Consider the following 21,935-nt stretch of genomic DNA (forward strand, 5'->3'; position numbering starts at 1 on the left):
GCCTTTGGTGTAACAAAGTGTATCATATGAATTCTCTCAGCTGGTTTGCAGCTGTGGATAGGATCACATAACATACCCAGAACTAAGGAGCACTTTCCATATGGCTCTTTAGTTGGCCTTGTTGTACCCATTATATAACTTATTAGAGCATACAATTCATCCCCGTGTTATAGTACATATTGACAGATATATTAATTGGCCTCCAATTTGACCAGCATTCTTTCTACCAGGCAGGGCCAGACATAACACCTGTAAAGGTGCAGGTGAATAGGGGGCCCCAAGGAGAGGAAAGGTCGTGTCTGCTACAGTAAGAATAGGGAGCAGAAGCAACTAAAGAAAGGGAGTATTAATTGAAATGGCCATCAATACTTCAAGTGACGCATGAATTGCACTTATGCATCATTATATATGTTGTCCGTCTGTAAGTAGTGCATCTTTTCTGTGTGCGTAGCTTGTTTCTAGTATGAGGGATGCATGAATGGCACTTGTGCGCCTTGTCCTGTATGTGTGAGTTTTGATGTGGCTCCATGGCAACACAAGTCACCCAAATTTACTGTAAAAGTGATCGTTTTAAACATAGCAACATAGAAACATCGAATGTGTTGGCAGACAAGAACTATACATCCCATCTAGTCTGCCTAATATTCCTCCCATCTAGTCTGCCTAATATTCCTCCCATCTAGTCTGCCTAATATTCCTCCCATCTAGTCTGCCTAATATTCCTCCCATCTAGTCTGCCTAATATTCCTCCCATCTAGTCTGCCTAATATTCCTCCCATCTAGTCTGCCTAATATTCCTCCCATCTAGTCTGCCTAATATTCCTCCCATCTAGTCTGCCTAATATTCCTCCCATCTAGTCTGCCTAATATTCCTCCCATCTAGTCTGCCTAATATTCCTCCCATCTAGTCTGCCTAATATTCCTCCCATCTAGTCTGCCTAATATTCCTCCCATCTAGTCTGCCTAATATTCCTCCCATCTAGTCTGCCTAATATTCCTCCCATCTAGTCTGCCCAATATTCCTCCCATCTAGTCTGCCCAATATTCCTCCCATCTAGTCTGCCCAATATTCCTCCCATCTAGTCTGCCCAATATTCCTCCCATCTAGTCTGCCCAATATTCCTCCCATCTAGTCTGCCTAATATTCCTCCCATCTAGTCTGCCCAATATTCCTCCCATCAAGTCTGCCTAATATTCCTCCCATCTAGTCTGCCTAATATTCCTCCCATCTAGTCTGCCTAATATTCCTCCCATCTAGTCTGCCTAATATTCCTCCCATCTAGTCTGCCTAATATTCCTCCCATCTAGTCTGCCTAATATTCCTCCCATCTAGTCTGCCTAATATTCCTCCCATCTAGTCTGCCTAATATTCCTCCCATCTAGTCTGCCTAATATTCCTCCCATCTAGTCTGCCTAATATTCCTCCCATCTAGTCTGCCCAATATTCCTCCCATCTAGTCTGCCCAATATTCCGCCCATCTAGTCTGCCCAATATTCCGCCCATCTAGTCTGCCCAATATTCCGCCCATCTAGTCTGCCCAATATTCCTCCCATCTAGTCTGCCCAATATTCCTCCCATCTAGTCTGCCCAATATTCCTCCCATCTAGTCTGCCCAATATTCCTCCCATCTAGTCTGCCCAATATTCCTCCCATCTAGTCTGCCCAATATTCCTCCCATCTAGTCTGCCTAATATTCCTCCCATCTAGTCTGCCTAATATTCCTCCCATCTAGTCTGCCTAATATTCCTCCCATCTAGTCTGCCTAATATTCCTCCCATCTAGTCTGCCTAATATTCCTCCCATCTAGTCTGCCTAATATTCCTCCCATCTAGTCTGCCTAATATTCCTCCCATCTAGTCTGCCTAATATTCCTCCCATCTAGTCTGCCTAATATTCCTCCCATCTAGTCTGCCTAATATTCCTCCCATCTAGTCTGCCTAATATTCCTCCCATCTAGTCTGCCTAATATTCCTCCCATCTAGTCTGCCTAATATTCCTCCCATCTAGTCTGCCTAATATTCCTCCCATCTAGTCTGCCTAATATTCCTCCCATCTAGTCTGCCTAATATTCCTCCCATCTAGTCTGCCTAATATTCCTCCCATCTAGTCTGCCTAATATTCCTCCCATCTAGTCTGCCTAATATTCCTCCCATCTAGTCTGCCTAATATTCCTCCCATCTAGTCTGCCCAATTTTCATCCAATCTAGTCTGCCCAATATGTGTGTCTGCTTTACACACAGCAATTTGTTCTACTGAAACAAAAAATGTTGAATAACAATAAATAAAATGCTCAGATCCATCTCTGACCTACAATGTTACCAATGTTTTTTGTTGGCACATTATTATAGCATGTAGTCAATGCCAAACCCAGAGTGGCTTCCAGAATAATCATATTTTCTCCCCAACCAAAACAATGTCCAGGGAATAGTTAGTAAGGACTGCATGTTAAAGGGGAACTCCGGTAAAAAAACAAGTAGAAAACAAATGTTTTCAAATTAACTGGTGCCTGAAAGTTAAACATATTAGTAAATCACTTCTATAAAAAAATGTTGATGCTTTAAGTACATATTAGCTGCTTTATAAAACAGAGAAATTTGTGAATTTCTTTTCTGTCTGACAACAATGCTCTCTGCTGACACCCCTGTTAGTGTCAGGAACTGTCCAGATTAGAAGCATATCCCTATAGAAAACCTCTCCTGCTCTGGACAGTTCCTGACATGGACAGAGGGGTCAGCAGAGAGCACTGGTGTCGGTCTGGAAAGAACTTCACAAATTTCCCTGTAGTATATCTGTATTATACAACAGCTGATAAGTACTAGAAGGGTTAAGATTTTTAAATAGAAGTGATTTACTAATCTGTTTAACTTTCTTACACCAGTTGATTTGAAACAAAAAAAAATTCCACTGGAGTTCCCCTTTAAAACGGATGTTTGACTGTTTATAGAGGAATGAATTGTGAATTATAAGCATGAGGCTATGTTGACACAAGAAAGAATTGTCAAGCATTTCAGATTTTCCAATCTGTGGTGTAACATGATTTTGACAGATGGTTTAATTTTGGAAAAAGTGTTTTCATCTGAATATTTTGCCAAAAAAAGAGATTTTTGTAAAATGTTCCCTTTTTGTTCTGTTTGCTGGGATACAATCCCACTTTTTGCACAATATTATACAATGGAAACAAGCTAAAAATCATGACTGTTTAGGAAATGCAGGAAAGCGACCACAGTAAGATTTCCTAAGTGCTGTTATATGTGTTATCAGATGGGGAGACTCCCATTTCTATCCTTTTTCATGTTTTATAATTTGCCATTTACATATAGTTGAATTATAGTCCTAGAGCTGCACTTACAGTCATGGCCGTAAATGTTGACACCCCTGAAATTTTTCTAGAAACTGAAGTATTTCTTACAGAAAAAGATTGCAGTAACACATGTTTTGCTATACACATGTTTATTCCCTTTGTGTGTATTGGAACTAAACCAAAAAAAGGGAGGGAAAAAAGCAAATTGGACATAATGTCACACCAAACTCCAAAAATGGGCTGGACAAAATTATTGGCACCCTTAAAGGGGTACTCCGCCCCTAGACATCTTATCCCCTATCCAAAGGATAGGGGATAAGATGTCAGATCGCCGGGGTCCCGCTGCTGGGGACCCCGGGGATCGCTGCAGCACCCCGCTATCATTACTGCGCAGAGCGAGATCACTCTGCATGTAATGACGGGCAATACAGGGGCCGGAGCATCGTTACGTCACGGCCCGCCCCCCGTCAATACAAGTCTATGGGAGGGGGCATGGCGGTCGTCACGCCCCCTGCCATAGACTTGCATTAAGGGGACGGGCTGTGATGTCATGAGGGGCGGAGCCATGATGTCACGCTGCTCCGGCCCCTGTATCGCCCGTCATTACGCACAGAGTGAACTCGCTCTGTGCAGTAATGATGGCGGGGTGCGCAGCGGCGATCCCCGGGGTCCCCAGCAGCGGGACCGCGGCGATCTAACATCTTATCCCCTATCCTTTGGATAAGGGGATAAGATGCCAGGGGTGGAGTACCCCTTTAAAGACTAAGTGAATATTTGGTTGCACACCCTTTGGAAAAAATTACTGAAATCAGTGTCTTCCTATAACCATCAATAAGCTTCTTACACCTCTCAGCCGGAATGTTGGACCACTCTTCCTTTGCAAACTGCTCTAGGTCTCTCTTATTGGATGGCCACAAATGGGATTTAGATCTGGACTCATTGCTGGCCACTTCAGAACTCTCCAGCGCTTTGTTGCCATCCATTTCTGGATGCTTTTTGACATTGTCCTTCTGGAAGATCCAAGATATCGGATGCAAACCCAGCTTTCTGACACTGGGCTGTACAGTGCGACCCAAAATCTGTTGGTAATCCTCATATTTCATGATGTCTTGTACACATTCAAGGCACCCAGTGCCAGAGGCAGCAAAACAACCCCGAAACATCATTGAACCTCCACCTTATTTCACTGTAGGTACTGTGTTCTTTTCCTTGTAGGCCTCATTCCGTTTTCGGTAAACAGTAGAATAATGTGCTTTACCAAAAAGCTCTATCTTGGTCTCATCTGTCCACAAGACGTTTTCCCAGAAGGATTTTGGCTTACTCAAGTTCATTTTGGCAAAATGTAGTCTTGCTTTTTTATGTCTGTGTCAGCAGTGGGGTCCTCCTGGGTCTCCTGATATAACGTTTCATTTCATTTAAATGTCGACAGAAAGTTTGCGCTGACACTGATGCTCCCTGAGCCTGCAGGACAGCTTGAATATCTTTGCTTATCCCCCATCTGGACTATACTGTGTTGACACCTTTCATAAATTTTTCTCTTCCATCTACGCCCAGGGAGATTAGCTACAGTGCCATAGGTTGCAAACTTCTTGATAATGTTACGCACTGTGGGCAAAGGCAAATCTAGATTTCCGGAGATGGACTTGTAAGATTGAGTCTGTTCATAATTTTCCACAATTTTGGTTCTCCAGTCCTCAGACAGTTCTCTTCTCCTCTTTCTGTTGTCCATGCTTTGTGTGACACACACAGACACATAATGCAAAGACTAAGTGAACTTCTCTCCTTTTTATCTGCTTTCAGGTGTCTTTTTTTATATTGCCCACACCTGTTACTTGCCCCTGGTGAGTTTAAAGGGGCATCACATGCTGGAAACATTCTTATTTTTCCACAATTTTGAAAGAGTGCAAATAATGTTGTCCAGCCCATTTTTGGAGTTTGGTGTGACATTATGTCCAATTTGCTTTTTTTCCTCCCTTTTTTGGTTTAGTTCCAATACACACAAAGGGAATAAAAATGTGTATAGCAAAACATGTGTTACTGAAATCCTTTTCTGTGAGAAATACTTAATTTCCTTGAAAATTTTCAGGGGTGCCAACATTTACGGCCATGACTGTAGCTAAAATAACTTTTATGACAATTTCTTGATAAACAGTGGTCCAAAAAGTAAGTAGACGCTGTAGAATCACCCGGATATAATAAAAGTATAGATAAAATCTTTCTGAACTAGTAGTACACAAGCAGTTGTCTTTTACAGAGCATATTAAAGGGGTATTCCAGGCAAAAACTTTTTTTTATATATCAACTGGCTCCGGAAAGTTAAACAGATTTGTAAATTACTTCTATTAAAAAATCTTAATCCTTCCAATAGTTATTAGACAGAAAGCAGAAACTCAACTTCAGAAGCTAGTAACTATTGGAAGGATTACGATTTTTTAATAGAAGTAATTTACAAATCTGTTTAACTTTCCGGAGCCAGTTGATATATAAAAAAAAGTTTTTGCCTGGAATACCCCTTTAAGTAAACACCCACAGTGCAGGAGAAAAAGGCTAGTGAACCTTATCATTACAGTTGATGAGGTTAAAAAAAAAAAGACAAGTGTCCATCATGTTCGGCCAATGAGAAAAAATTGGGAAAAAGTGTATCAGTTGAGTTCCTTCAGAAATAACTTTGCATTCCTTTATTTTTTGGCTAGAAAAAATGTCCCATTTTCTTTTGTCCTGCATGATGCATAGGAGTACATGCTCTTTTTGTGGCATTTTTTCCACTTGAATTTTCCTCTACAAGCTTCATTATAAGGACTAAATGCCGGTAGGAAGGAGGAAAATATTTTTCAAAGAAAAAGTCTTTCTTCTGCCCTCTGCAGATATCTGTATCTAATCTGCTAAAAGCTCTAAAAATGTGGGACAGAATGTGGAGATAAGCACCCATGTGATTGAGGCTTGGTCATGATACACTGTTCATTTGAGTTCTAAATAAGCTAAGAATAAGTCACATTGACCCAGATGTAATTTTTAAGGATTGTGTTTTCGCGGCTATACAATGTAATCAGTCTTAATTTACAGTTCATTCTTAGTGTAAATGAAAGAGAATTGACATATCACAGACATGATAAATCACGTAGTTAATTCCCACAGTAGTAATATCTGCAGCCCATCAAAGACTGACTTTTTGTTTCTTATGTTTCCATCTATGCATTTCCGCTAAGTTGTTACTTGATACTTTAAAGGAAAATGTTCCATAGATCTGCATGGACTTGTGTGTGAAATTAACCCATCATATTTCACATGAAAACTTGAGGTTTGTAGAGTAAAGGTGGTGTCACACATGCCGTATTTTGCTGCGTATTTGCTTCCATTGACTTGATCTGCAGTGGCTTCGGTGGGGGGGGGGTCGTCATTGGGAGAGAAATAGCCGATTACTTATACTTGGAATATCGGTATAAATTATTGGCTATCGGCCTCAAAGTTGACAGATTATCTGTATCGGCCCTAAAAAAACAATATCGGTCGCTGCGTGTTTGCTGCTGCATATTTTTCTAACAATTGAAGTCAACGGAAGCAAAATCCGCTGCTGATTTTGCTGCCCATTGACTTCAATGGGTAGGAAAATATGCAGCGGTGAATATGCAGCAAAATACAGCAGACTCTAGCCTAAGGGGTATTCTGATGATAGATGTTGTTTGCGCAGCTCCCAATAACATCAGTTGTAATGAACAGTTCAGGATTGGTCAGCTCACCTGGGCTTAGTGCACAGCCCGTACACCAGTCCAAATAGAAATCCTGCAATGGCCAGCACTCATTAAAAAAAATACTTTTCTCTATGGAAAATGCTTCAGAATGTCACATCATGACAGCATCCTGGTTAAATTGAGCAACACTGCAGAAACACGTATTTCCAGTCACTTGACCCCTAATTGTAATCTGCTGATGAAAGACTTTCTGGAGAACCATACGCCACATGCTCGGAGAGACAAATAAAAGGATCGGTGGGGTCTCGGCACACTACCTTTTTGAAGATGCCCGTTTCCCATTAATGCAGATTAGCATTACATGATGTGCAATACCTATATCACCTGTATACAAAATTCATTTTTGCCACTTTTTTTTCTTTTTTGCTCAATAGTGTGCTTGCCCATGGTTACCCTATTATCAATATTTTTTATAGAATTTGGTCAGGGTACTTAGCCAATTGCAAATTGCATGGGACCTGCTGCTTAGATGAGTTATCCAGGATTATTAGAACAGAGCTGATTTCTTTATTTAAAAATAAAATAAATAAAAGCCCACATCTGTCCTCAGGTTCTGTGTGGTATTGCAGCTCAGTTCCATTGAAGTGGATATAGCCAAGTTGTAATAACACACACTGAGGACAGGGGTGGGGCTGTTTTTGGCCCTTTAAACAAACCTTTAATCTAATGAAGTACAAATGTAGCTGCTGTTTTTGTGAGGTAGGTTATGCTATCGGTGTAGCACGGCATGGAATGTACATACATGAAATGTCCCCCCCCCCACCCCACTCTTGCTCACTAAGAGGCAAAGCATATAGCACTTTATGCCTTAAAACTCACTTATGAACTGTTTAAAAGCTCCCAGCAACTGTAATGAGTGAGGTGTGAAGCATTGCTGCTCACCTCCAGCCATTGTACACATTTAGGCCGTATTCATACAGTAGAATTTCCACATGACGAATTCCACAAGGATTCCGCATCAAATTAAAGCCTGATAGACTTCAATAGACTCCCCACGTTAGAATTTCTGCATGCAGATTCTTCACCGATTCTGCACGAAATCTGCACCAGCCAGAAACCACCCAAATGAATGCAGAATTGTTGCGGATGTGTGGAAAATATTCTGTGTGAAATATAGCACCTGGTGGTAACTCTACTGTATGCAACATTACACTTGCCTAGATGATCGGGCGGGGGGGGAGTTGATGCAAGGGCCACGGTTCTACAGCATCTACAAGCTGATATAGGAATATCCCTTTAAGTACGGTATACAAAATTCTTGTATACCACATTATTTTATCCACAGCAATTTATATCACCTCCTCCCAGCCAGATACTGTTAGATCTTTATCGTATAAATAGAACCTAATGGGAAAAGTGATTGTCTCTAAAGTCCACTTCTGCTTCATCTGTGAGGCCCAATTGCAGTAGAGGCCCATTGTTATAGAAGACGTTGGGCTTACCAGATGGTCTTCTGGTTCTGGTAAGTAGACCAGTGCAGCTTATGTGCAAAATACTCAAGTCATTGCTTAGACCATTATTTGATTGTATCCAGCGTCCCGTCACACATTAGTCTTATGTAAAACAATGTTAATCATGTTTTACCCTGGCTGAAAAGAACATTTTATTCTACCCAGTAGAGACACAGAGCGGCACTGCTACCTACAATCCAATGAACAACAGCTGGGGAGACACGGGCTAGTAATGTGGGCTCTCAGAATAGTGAGACTCTTGGAGGTACTAGGATAAATCCCAGTAATACAGCTATTAGGCAATAAACAATGCAGAAAATAGAAAGAATCCTGCACTCACTGCAACCAAAGATGTCTCATGGCTCCAACTTGGAATACTCCATGGACAAGATGGCAGGTCTGGCGTGGGGCGCTCAGGGGCAACTGCTGGCGGTTTCGCGGAGTATGATGCGCTTCTTCCGGCATGAAACCGCCGGAAGTTGCCTATGAGTACTCCATGCCTGAACTGCCCTCCCATCCATGGAGTATTCCAAGTTGTAGCCGTGAGACATCTTTGGTTGCGGTGAGTGCAGGAGTCTTTCTATTTTCTGCATTGTTTATTGAACATTTTCTTCTGTTCAATATATGAAGACTGTAAATAAATCCCAGACCGGCCCCGCTCATGGTTCTTGCTGCAGGCACATACGCTTCTGCAGAACAGCTTGTCCCTCCTCTGACATTCCGCATACACTCTTGAACTGTTGACATCTATGTATTTCTCGAACTGTTGACAATTCTTTTATCTCCTTATATGTCTATTAATGTATTGATGGAATTTCCCCAGGCATGGATTATTTTAGTTATTTATGTTTTATCACTACTCGATAGTAGTAGATATCGAAGCAAAAAAATGGCTGTCCAAAATTCCACAGAAAACCTGATTCCTAAGAAATCCATCTGCTGTGAATAAAATGTAACACTCCACCTTTAATCCCTTTTTCACTCTGTATAGTTTCCATGTGTGTTTCTGTAGCCATTACTGGAATTTGATCATAAATATGTCTTTTTTTATGCTTTTTTTGTTAAGGATCTACTCCTGGTTTTTGCTTACGAAACTAAAAACAATAGAAAACTATACCAAAACTGGACAGTGTGAACAAGGCTTTAATAGCTGCCGTATTTTTCGCCGTGTAACATGCACTTTTTGTTCCCCAAAAAGGGGGGGAAAGTTGGTGCTTCTTATATGGCGAATACACCCCTATCGTGGCGACCATCAACGGCCGGGACCTGCGACTAATACAGGACATCACCGATCGCGGTGATGCCCTGTAATTAACCCTTCAGATGCGGCGATCAAAGCTGACCGCCGCATCTGAAGGGAAAGTGACACTAACCCGGCTGTTCAGTCGGGCTGTTCGGGACCGCCGCAGTGAGATCACGGCGTCCCGAACAGCTTACAGGACACAGGGAGGGACCTTACCTGCCTCCTCGGTGTCTACTCCGTGCTGGGATCCCCTGCATGGCCGGCGCTCTCCTTCGACATCATCATGTCGTCGCGCATGCAGGAGTGGCGTGCGTAGCGACGTGATGACGGAGAGCGTGGATCCTGGGGAAGAAGATGTCCGAAGAGTCGGGGACACCGCGGGGACGCGGCGACAGCGATGTAGCGACATCCAGGGCAGCGGTGACGGGTCCGGAGCGGCGGGAACACGTGAATATTACCTCCTATACCAGTGTTCTTCAACCTGCAGACCTCCAGATGTTGCAAAACTACAACTCCCAGCATGCCCGGACAGCCAACGGCTGTCCGGGCATGCTGGGAGTTGTAGTTTTGCAACATCTGGAGGTCTGTTGGTTGAAGATCACTGTTGGGTTCAGAATCTTTTTTTTCTAGATTTTGCACCTTTAAAATTTGGTGCGTCTTATATGCCGGTGCGTCCTATAGGGTGAAAAATACGGTAATTTGGTTGTCAGCGAGTCACCTCTCCTGACATGTCTGTTCTAGTAAATAATTATTTTGGCCGTAATAAAACATTTCTAGAACTTTGTATTAGTCTATATATATATCACTTGTCAATTTATTATGTCATTACATGACAAGGGGTCGGTAACATCTAGTCAATTTATTCAAGCATTTGTAAGAGTAATAATTAGAGATGAGCGAACTTACAGTAAATTTGATTCGTCACGAACTTCTCGACTCGGCAGTTGATGGCTTTTCCTGCATAAATTAGTTCAGCTTTCAGGTGCTCCGGTGGGCTGGAAAAGGTGGATACTCTTTCCTAGGACTGTATCCACCTTTTCCAGCCCACCGGAGCACCTGAAAGCTGAACTAATTTACGCAGGATAATTCATCAACTGCCGAGCCGAGAAGTTCGTGACGAATCGAATTTACTGTAAGTTCGCTCATCTCTAGTAATAATGAAAGAACACCACAATGTAAAGTACAAAAAAAAAGGTTGCTTTTCGCTTGTTTTTATGGTAGATGCGAATGGGAGGGATGAGGACAGGTAGTTAGTCCCCTAAAAATGTTACAATTTGATTTACAGATTTAGCGGATGCCATCTTGTGCATGGCGGTGATATCATGGTAGTGATTTGATCCACACACTGTGCGATGATTGGTGATCCACACACTGTACTGCTCACTACAGTACATTTGCAGTGAATATACTGTGCAGTAAGCCCCTATTGAAACTAGGGATCGACCGATTATCGGTATGGCCGATATTATCGGGCGCTAATCACGATTTTGGGCATTATCGGTATCGGCAATTACCTTGCCGATAAGCCGATAATGCCCCGTCCCCCGCACCGCCCGCACCGCGACCGCAACCCCCCCGACCCGCCGCACCGCACCCCCGACCCACCGCACCGCGTCGCTCCCCCCACCGTGGGCGGTATACCGGTATAGATTTTTGCCCATACCGCTATACCGGTCGGGCCCCTCCCCCATCCTTCGAGTCAATAAAAAAATTAAACTTACCCGTAATGGGGGTGGTCCGGGCCATCCATCCTTCCTTCCTGTAGTGTCCGGGGGCGTTCGGGGTGAAGAGTGAACCGGTCCGGGCTGTCCTTCTCCGGTGGTCATCTTCTCCACTCCGGGCAGGCTCCGGCCTAGTACACTGCATAGACGCCGCTACGCCATGACGTCAGGTGCGTCGCTGCGCACGGGCGTCACTGCGCAGCGGCGTCTATGCAGCGTACTAGGCCGGAGCCTGCCCGGAGTGGAGAAGATGACCACCGGAGAAGGACAGCCCGGACCGGTTCACTCTTCACCCCGAACGCCCCCGGACACTACAGGAAGGAAGGAAGGATGGCCCGGACCACCCTGACAGGTAGGGGAGAGAAGCGGGTGGCGGCGGCGGCCTATGGCCCCGCAAAAGCCACTGCAGATCATTGATTTAAAGCGCCCGCTTTAAATCAATGATCTGCAGCGGTGTCGCAGGGGGTTAAATAGCCGATAACTTATACCGGAATATCTGCATAAGTTATCGGCTATCGGCCCTAACCTGCACCGATTATCCGTATCGGCCCTAAAAAACCGATATCGGTCGATCCCTAATTCAAACAGTACAGTGTGCATTGCCTCCCACTATGTTCACCGGGCTGGGTATACATTTACTTTGCCATGTTAACTGAGCGATGATACAGAGAGCACTGTTTGTATCACCACTCAGTGTACAGGAGCAGGGTGTCCAGCACTTGACTTGCTACGTACATTTTTTTTGGCACGTTATGTGTGTATACCTGTTACTGGACCACTTCAAAAGTAGTGGAAAATGTCAATGTCTTGCCGGCCTTTTTTCACTCTGATAATTGTCTCCAAATGACAAAAAAAAAACACATTCAGGACAATTATAAAGGGATTATGTGGGGTATTTATCAATTTTGTCTGTTGAAAGTTTTTTTTACCCTTTTTTTTTTCACTTTGGTTTTTGTGGACATGCACCAAATTTAGCATTTGGTGCAATTTTGGCTCAAATGTTGAAATCAGCTGTTCACAGCGCCTTTTACACAGAACTTACCACCACAGAGGACGCGTATTTTACCCCTTGTGCAGCCATTTCGGAGTCCCTCCTGCAGTATATCAGCAGGCGACATGAGTTATTATCTTTTGTGGGGTTTATAGTCACCATGTGAAATGGATTTTATTTTCAACTTGGGTAGTTTTTAAATTTTTTTGTTACTTTAGTGCAGTGGTCTTCAACCTGCGGACCTCCAGAAGTTGCAAAACTACAATTCCCAGCATGCCCGGACAGCCGTTGGCTGTCCGGGCATGCTGGGAGTTGTAGTTTTGCAACATCTGGAGGTCCGCAGGTTGGAGACCACTGCTTTAGTGCTTACCTTTCCTGAACCTGTGCGGCCATGTCCAATGCTGGCTCAACGGAGGGTGAAGGTTCCTCAGAGACAACTATGTCGCAGGATAGTATTGCGCAGCCCTGGAGGCGTCGCTGCTTTCACCCAAAAAAATATTTTTGATGTATTTTGACGCCTTTACATTTTCTGACATTGCTAAGTGTGTTTTCCATGTGCATAATTTCTTAGCGGGGATTTGCACCAAAATTGCGCCAAAGATCAATTGGCGCAAATGATGAATTACTGACTAAAGTTAAAATCACACACTGGACCTTGTGATTTTGAGAAAGTTGTAAAAAATGACAGTGGAGAAGATGCGCCAAACTTTGGCGCAAAAAGACACAGCGCCAAAGTATTGCGCCAAAGTTACGTGAAAAAAAAAAACACATAAATCCTTTGATAAATACCCCCCTATGTGCTTTGGACAGTGCCTTTTAAATATACCTTTTTCCTGCATTTAGGTGTAGTGGAGCGGTTCCCCCCACTCACAACACTTTGCTCAGGTAACACATTATTAGCCAGAGTGGGGAGCTATTGCAAAAAACAGATTTTGCTTTGGAGGAAATTAGAGATGAGCGAACTTACAGTAAATTCGATTCGTCACGTACTTCTTGGCTCTGCAGTTGATGACTTTTCCTGCATAAATTAGTTCAGCTTTCAGGTGCTCCCGTGGGCTGGAAAAGATGGATACAGTCCTAGGAGACTCTTTCCTAGGACTGTATCCACCTTTTCCAGCCCACTGGAGCACCGGAAAGCTGAACTAATTTACGCAGGAAAAGTCATCAACTGCCGAGCCGAGAAGTTCGTGACGAATCAAATTTACTGTGAGTTCGCTCATCTCTAGAGGAAATGCGTTTAAAAGGAGAAGTGTAAGTAATAAAGCCTAGATATTCGTCCCCTGGCCATAGTGACTGATCAGCTCCAAAGTAGTAAAACAGTTGTGAAACTTTAAGGTTGAATGCCTCTTCTGTTTTCTCCAGAAGTATCATTTTATGGGTCTGTCTGGTAACCATCTGAAACTTTTGTGTAGGCATGCTCATATGTATTATGCAGTTCCGTTCTTCTTGCACATGATCAAGAGTCTGATCAGTGTGGGGAACCCCCATTGATCACAACAACAGGTGTGCGCCCCCCCCCCCCCCCCCCCCCAGCTAAATGGAGCACTGATCAAGCTTTGCACACTTCTGGCACTACTGAAGATGCAGCACTTCACTAAGGCTGGGTTCACACCACGTTTTGTACTTACGGTTCCGTATACGGCTGGGGGGGCAGGGGGGAGTCGCGACGCCCGCACTCAGCCGTATTCGGGAACCGTATTTAATGCATGTCTATGAGCCGACCGGAGTGAACCGCAGCCTACGGTTGGCTGCGTTTTCGGCCATATGCCGTTTCCCGACAGTAGGCAAAAACGCGGTCGACCACGTTTCTGCCTGGGGTCGGGAAACCGCATACGGCCGAAAACGCAGCCAACCGTAGGCTGCGGTTCACTCCGGTCGGCTCATAGACATGCATTAAATACGGTTCCCGAATACGGCTGAGTGCGGGCGCCGCGATTTCCCCCTGCCCCCCCAGCCGTATACGGAACCGTAAGTACAAAACGTGGTGTGAACCCAGCCTAAGTCCAGTAAATCTTTAGCTGAAAGTTTACTGCGGATGGGAACAAACTTTTAAAGAATGATGGTTCCTGTTATCCCTTTTCCTGCTTAGCACAGGTCTTACTGAAAGCTTCTTTAAAGGTAGATTCTATAAACCACTTACTTCTGATGAGCAGATGCTTCTAGTCTGTTGATTGCTTTTTTACAAGGTAGTTTCATTAGGAAGTGCCAATAAAAAAGAGGGCAGTGTACGCATTTCCTATCCAGCACTTTTATGGACCCATAACATCACTATGCTTTTTTTTTTTTTTTTTTTTTTTTTTTGTGTTGGGTAAATAGATCAAGCAGGAAATTTAAAGGAGCCTTTATGTACTGCAAATGAAATATAATAATTTCACAACTTTTGCAAGTTTCCAATACTCAGTAGGGACAGTTGATCAAGGTGTTTATTTCAGTTCACCAGGGCTCTTTAGTGGAATCCCTTCATACACACATGGCATCTAATGCTAGTAAATACTTTTATTATTCTTATTCTACAACAGTATATAATATTTTAGACAAATGGTAAGACTCCACATTACTTTAAAGGTTGCCCCTTAGAGGCTTAAATAGTTTTTAAAGTTTGTTGGATGTGTTCTGAGACACCATCTTATTAGAGATGAGAAATTTGGATACCTATTTAAACTTTGCACCTTCCTTGATGGTGTAAATTAGCTTATACATATTGATTGTTGGTAGATCAAGAACAAAGAGGATTGTTATTTGGTTGATTAGAATAAAGATGCTGTGTCATGAAGACATCCCATGTCCAAGTGCCTTGTTAGGGCTTGTGAATGTCCTAGAGGAAGGAGACCATTTGCATAACCCAGTTACAAATACCTGGTTGACTGCAGAAAAATCATTTAAGCCATGCATACCTCCATACTTTCCCACCCCTCTCTGCTCGGCTTCCACCACTGAGCTCTATACATCAATCATGCAGGGAGGGGTGAGGGAGCGAGCAAGCATGTATGCTGCAGCTTACTAACACCTCCTTGACACTAAATGTTAGTATCTCTGTAAATGTATTGACTTGTAGTCAACTTGTAGTTATATTGCTTTGTATACACTATGGTAAAAAAATACCAAAAGCAAGCCCTCAGTTAGGTCAACTAAAAAGTACATTATTTTCGGAAGGTAGGGATATAAAAATAAAAATCTACACATCCCAAAGGCCAATATAGGCTGCAGGACCAAGGGATTCTAGGTAGTCTGTCAACTCTATATACTGTCCAGAGCCATTGACATGGACAGATAGCTTTCAAGGAGATAAAACAAATGATACCTGTTTCTTAGTTGAGGGTTGTTTGCAGGGCTTTAAAATTGTTTTCTCCTTCCAAGTTTCTGTCAAAAAGGCTGTGCTCAGCTGCAGCATGCACATCTTGCTCCCTCACCCCTCTGCATGCTTTCCATTACTGAACCCTGTTTGTCAAGTAGGGAGGAGTGGGGGAGGGAGGAGGCATGCATTCTGCAGCTTGACAGCATCGCCTTGACACTTGAGCTCTGAGCATGATATAGAGCATACAGATTGCCTCTAAGTATAAATTTAATAATTTCCTTAATTTTTTGTATACGTGAACTCTTTGTTCCTGCACACTAGTTTAATTTAAAGGGTACCTCTCATCAAAAAAACTTTTGATATATTATAGATTAATGTATGCAGAATAACTTTACAATTGCATGTTATTAAAAAATATGCTTCTTTCTATTTAATTTTCCACTTTGAAGAAATGACCACTAGGGGTCTCCCTACCAGTCCTGGCAGCAAGCATTTCAGACTCATGCTGGAGTCCTAAACACTACGAGCTGCCAGTCTGCTTTGTTCCCAAAGGAGAACACTCAGAGCTGCCAGCCTGCTTTGTTCACAGCCTGTTTGGCTGTGAACAAAGCAGGCTGGCAGCTCTGAGTGTTTAGGACTCCAGCATGAGTCAGAAATGCTTGCTGCCAGGACTGACCGGGAAAAATACAATAGAAAGAAGCATATGTTTCATTAACATGCTACTGGAAAGTTATTCAACATTCATTAATCTAAAATATATCAAAAGTTTATTTGATGAGAGGTACCCTTTAATATTTTTCATAATTTTTTTTAAATGTTTTTAAAATGTGTTATTACCAAATTTGCTTCTGTGTACTGCACATGTATATGCCAAAAGAGCATGGAATGAAAATAAACAGTAAACACACTTTGTCTTCTCAAAGAAAATGACTACAATGAATAATGTATGGTGGACAGAAAATCCTTCACAATAAATCTGGTCTGGATAAGGGGTGGTCCTCTCAAATAGGTGATCTTTTGGAGACATTTCACTGTATTTGCTTTTTTGGTAAAACGCTTCCTTTGAACATTAGTATCAAAAACTCATCTTTAGGGTCCTTATTTGGAATGGTACAGATTAGAGTAAAACATTTTTCTCCTTTAGATAGCATATATTTTATGGCACCATAGTAATGCATGTCTAACATTCCACAGGTTTTGCCGTAGCCCAATGCATAAACCAGCACAGCGCATCACCAGCATCTTCTCCATCACCCCCCTCAAGTGGCAGCTCCAGCGGAAGCACTGGACATTGTGATTCTGTCACAGCCAGTTTATCATCTACTCCATCTACGATTCAGAGTCCATCAGGTAAAATAATTCTGTGCTATTATTTTATATTTACATTGTGCCCAAGTCTGTCTCAGAATGAATGGGTGTCTGATTCTAATGATGGGGCATATCTGAGCTAGAATACAAATGGTTATCGTTATTGTCCTGTCCATAGTATAGTAATTACAAGATGTAAAATAATATTTCACAGGATGTACATGGCATAGCTTGCTCCTCCCGCCATCTTTTATTTTCCATCAGTAACATTTAAATATTGTAAGAATCATAAAAAAAAACTGTTCCCTTCCATTAAGCTGAATCTGGCACTTAGGACTAGATTTGCTCCATTCACTTTTACAAACCCCATTAATTCTGTCAGGCAATTAGCCCTGGCATGACAATCAATCCCAGCATTTACTTATTGGAATGAGAATTGCCAGTGGATGGGAATGCACTTTTAACAGACATTTAATAGTACATTAAAAGCAACAGTAAAATGACTCCAATAGGAAGATGGCTGAGGACCGTTTCTTACTTTGCCTTTCTTTACTTATTTCGAATAATACATTTTTGTAATCTGTTCCTACAGACTAAGTCTGTTTTGGAAGTCAGAATTGGTCTTGTATTTTGTTGCAGAATTATTAGATTTGTGCTTGACTTCACAACACAACCTGCATTGTTTGGTGTTTTATTTTCCTGAAATGTAAAAAAAAAAAAATCTTACCATAAATATGTCTGTTAGAATAGGCCAAGTGCCATGAAAATCCTATGCCGAAAACCCTGTTGAGTTGCTTTTCTTCCAAAGTAGATGCCAGAGATCTTCTGCAACCATAAACATGAATTTGGCAGCAAATCCAGAAAAATCTGTAAATTGTGAGCAAAGCCACATCACATGCACATCAAAAAGGAGAATCTAGACCGGAAATGCAAAAATGGCACTTAGTTGCCATAGTGTGGCTGTTCCTGTAGGGGCTGTTGAGGTCTATCTCCAGACCCCACAAGGCTGGATAGTATATATATGTTTGCCATTGTTTCCAACTATGCAGCAGAAAGTGGCTACTGCACAAGTGGCCTGAAATCCGATGCATTTATTGTATAACAATTCTACAGCTGATTTGTAACATAGAGTTCAAAGACTTTTACATGCTGTTGAGGGAAACTGACAGCCGGTTCACCTGCACTAAACCCAAATACACAGGGTTATAGTGCGGGTGAACGGGATTACAACGAGGTATCGCTTACCTGGATCTGCAGTCTGCTTCCGGAGATAGACTCATTGTATCAGCCTCCATTGCTAATAGCCAGCTATTAGCAATGGAGGCAAATACATTAGATATTTCAGGAACCGGACAACAGGTTGGGGTAAGTGATACCTCATTGTTATTCAGTTCATCCACACTATAATCTTGTGTATTGGGTTTAGTGTGGGTGAACCATCATTTGAGTGCATTTTGGTACACTTCTTTACAGTAAATAGAATCAACATCAAAAACACCCCATGCCAATATAACCATACAAGTATCTGTACATGTAGTGGTTTATGTATTCTGTCCAATGACTGCACAGCACACACCACCATGTGCACGAGCAGCTTAACAGTACAGTATATATTTTCCATACTATCGGGGTGGTACATAGCTATGGGAAAGCACCATTGTTTGCAAACACAACATGGATTACAGGTTCAGGCCATGTTCAGCTTATTGGTGATGCACATTGCAACATATGCAGCACTTCTCTAGTACACCTGTATGGATCACACCTACACAGTCCCAGACAGATGCAAGGTCCACAGTACTGTGGTACCATGATGTCATGCCGCATGATGGTGGGTTCTAGATCTGTATAAATTACAAGTTTTACTTCTCTTTTTTTTTTTATATAATACATTCCTTGTTTTGGCTTAAACTGCATAAATCAATCTAGAAACTGCTGGTATTTTACAAGAAATTGTCAAATAAAAGGCTTGGTCAATGAAAACCTGACTGAACAGAACATGTCACCAAACTGATCAGAAAATACACCGTGATCAGAATTCCTGTGTTGTTATTCTGGAACAACTGTGACCTTTGCCCCTTGTTGTGAGGACACTTTTTTCTTAGGAAACAGAAACACATACTCATTGAAAGACTTTTAAAGCGAATGTATTTGTGTGGCTGGAAAAAGGCTACAATTTCCAATAAGACAAGAACCAGTGTAGATGAATATCCTTTCTGTTAAGTGCTGCCAACCCTCAAATGCTGGTGTTCACTTGTTATGGTTGCCTATCTGTCCCTGTGCCTTCTCCTGCTGCCAACCTCATTTCAAATATTAAAGATAAAACAGTATCCTGCTAAAATGAACACACATGCTTCCTTCCTTGTATTCAGCAGCGAGTACCCTGTTCCAACAATAACATCATTTTTTCTCACTGAACTTTTTATAGCCCCAGGACCATAGGGTCACCGATTCTGCCATTAAAGTAAAGTTTACACTTTACCTTTATCTAGAAGTCAGAAGCATTAGGATGTTAAAGGTAGAGATGAAAAAATACATTGTATGTTGAAACCATAATTCTATGGAAACCTGGTAATTGGTTCTGAAGCACCAAAATGTCATCCAAAAATAGGAATTGAGGATTAAAGAAATATAATTAGATAACTAATATAGATAAAGCAAGTCCTTACATATAAAATGAAAGGGGTACTCCGGTTGAAAAGTTTTTTTTTTTTGTTTGTTTTTTTTTAAATCAACTGGTGCCAGAAAGTTAAACAGATTTGTAAATTACTTCTATTAAAAAATCAGAATCCCTACAGTACTTATTAGCTGCTGAATACTACAGAGGAAAATCTTTTCTTTTTGGAACACAGTGCTCTCTGCTGACATCATGACCACAGTGCTCTCTGCTGACATCTCTGTCCATTTTAGGAACTGTCCAGAGCAGCATATGTTTGCTATGGGGATTTTCTCCTACTCTGGACAGTTCTTTAAATGGACAAAGATGTCAGCAGAGAGCACTGTGGTCATGAAGTCAGCAGAGAGCTCTGTGTTCCAAAAAGAAAATATTTTCCTCTGTAGTATTCAGCAGCTAATAAGTACTGGGAGGATTAAGATTTTTTAATAGAAGTAATTTACAAATCTGTTTAACTTTCTGGCACCAGTTGAGTTAAAAAAAAAAAACTTTAAGAAAGAGTACCCCTTTAAGAAAGAGCTGCTGGGAGCTGAAAAATCTTCATCAGGGTCCTGTACAGAACACACAATGGGGGAGATTCTCAAAGATAGAAAAATAGATTATTTTTTTTGGTGCAAAATGTGATATCGACCACATTTTCAAAGAGCTTTGTGCCGCGGTTTACACTGTTCATGTCAGTTTTGTAAAAGTGGGCGTATCCACGTATATTGTCTGCTTTACATAATATTTTCAAAGGGGTTAAAGTCCAGTTTACATAAAAAATTTCACACCAATTTCACAGTAATGGTTGTAGTTTTATTGTTTTTTTTTTTTGTTTATTTGGGAAAAGGTGTTATTTAAGCAATTATTAAACAAAGAACATTTTTTTATTGGAAAATTTTATAAATAAAAAATAAAAAAAAATCTTGGTTACTGCACCTGCAATCACATTTAAGCTCCGAAATGTTTTATTTATACAGTTATCGCTTGTCTGGGCACTAGTAACCATGGAATATTTTGTTAGATGTTTCCGCCAGAATTTTCTGGGATGTAAAATTTGGCGCAAAAATTGCAAATTTTGGTGCCAAACTCAGCAATTTTGGCGCAAAAAAAAAATCCAATACGGCTGCAACAAAAAAAAATTTGGTGTGAAAAAAAAAAAGGGCCGTGAAAATGAATTTTCACATATTTTCAAAGCAGCCCAAAAGACCTTTGAAAATGTGAGGAGAAAAAAAAAAGGTGCGAATAATATCGCTGGAACAGAAATTACAGCAGTTTTTGAAAATCTCCCCCAATGTCCCAAAAAAGTAAGATGGAGCTGCCCCCACCTGGTAGGGATCGACCGATTATCGGTATGGCCGATATTATCGGCCGATAATCACGTTTTTGGGCATTTTCGGTATCGACAATTACCTTGCCGATAATGCCCCGCCTCCCGCACCGACACCGAATTGTAGTTTTGCAACAGCAGGAGGCACCCTGGTTGGAAAACGCTGACATTTTTTTTAATATATTGTAGTCTTTGCTTAAATGTAGCCATGGAAATGATGCTTTTTAATTATCCTCAAGTCTCTTTATAACAACTACCCTTTCACTGCACTTAAAGTGAATTTCCATCTTTTGTTATAGTGTCATTTTTTATTTATTTTTTTAAATTATTTATCTTCTTCTAAAACATAAAAGTAACACAGTAAAAGAACAACTCAAAGCAGGGTTACAGTAATTGCACTGATAAAAAAGATGATAGGGAACCAATGATCCACCGCCATGAAAGCAGATGAAGCTATCAAACATACAAAAAACAGACAACGGTAATGGCTACAGGAAGTAATCACATAGCAAGACTACAAGTCTAAGCAACAGACTAACACAAGCATTCACAATGAGGTATTGCCCAGGAAAAAAAGGTGTAGCGCTTGTAGCAAGGCAAAAAGGTAATAACAACTGAGAGTACAGGTGAAACTCGAAAAATTAGAATATCGGGCAAAAGTCCATTGTATTTCATTAATGCAACTTAAAAGGAAAGGAAGCATGAAGTGCTCCACAATCTCCTGGTAGACGGATGCGATGACCCTAGACTTAATGAAGCACAGTGACCAACACCAGCAGATGACGGTGCTCCCCAAATCATAGTAATTGGGGGGGGGGGGGCTTTGGGGTTTTCATGAGCTATAAGCCATAGTCATCACAATTATGACAAATCACAGCTTGAATTATCTTGC

The 21,935-nt window shown here is 41.7% G+C and overlaps 1 protein-coding gene across 5 annotated transcripts in view; it reads left to right on the plus strand.

Annotated features, from left to right (window-relative positions):
- The window catches only part of CLEC16A (C-type lectin domain containing 16A), a 318,383-nt gene that overhangs the window by 271,794 nt on the left and 24,654 nt on the right, over positions 1-21,935 (plus strand). For all 5 annotated transcript variants that reach the window (XM_056536465.1, XM_056536467.1, XM_056536468.1 and 2 more), the window contains one exon: positions 16,947-17,102. In XM_056536465.1, coding sequence (XP_056392440.1) covers positions 16,947-17,102 — 156 coding nt within the window. The remainder of the gene's footprint in view (positions 1-16,946; positions 17,103-21,935) is intronic.

The sequence above is a fragment of the Hyla sarda genome, chromosome 8 (assembly GCF_029499605.1).
Source record: "Hyla sarda isolate aHylSar1 chromosome 8, aHylSar1.hap1, whole genome shotgun sequence".
Lineage (NCBI taxonomy): Eukaryota > Metazoa > Chordata > Amphibia > Anura > Hylidae > Hyla > Hyla sarda.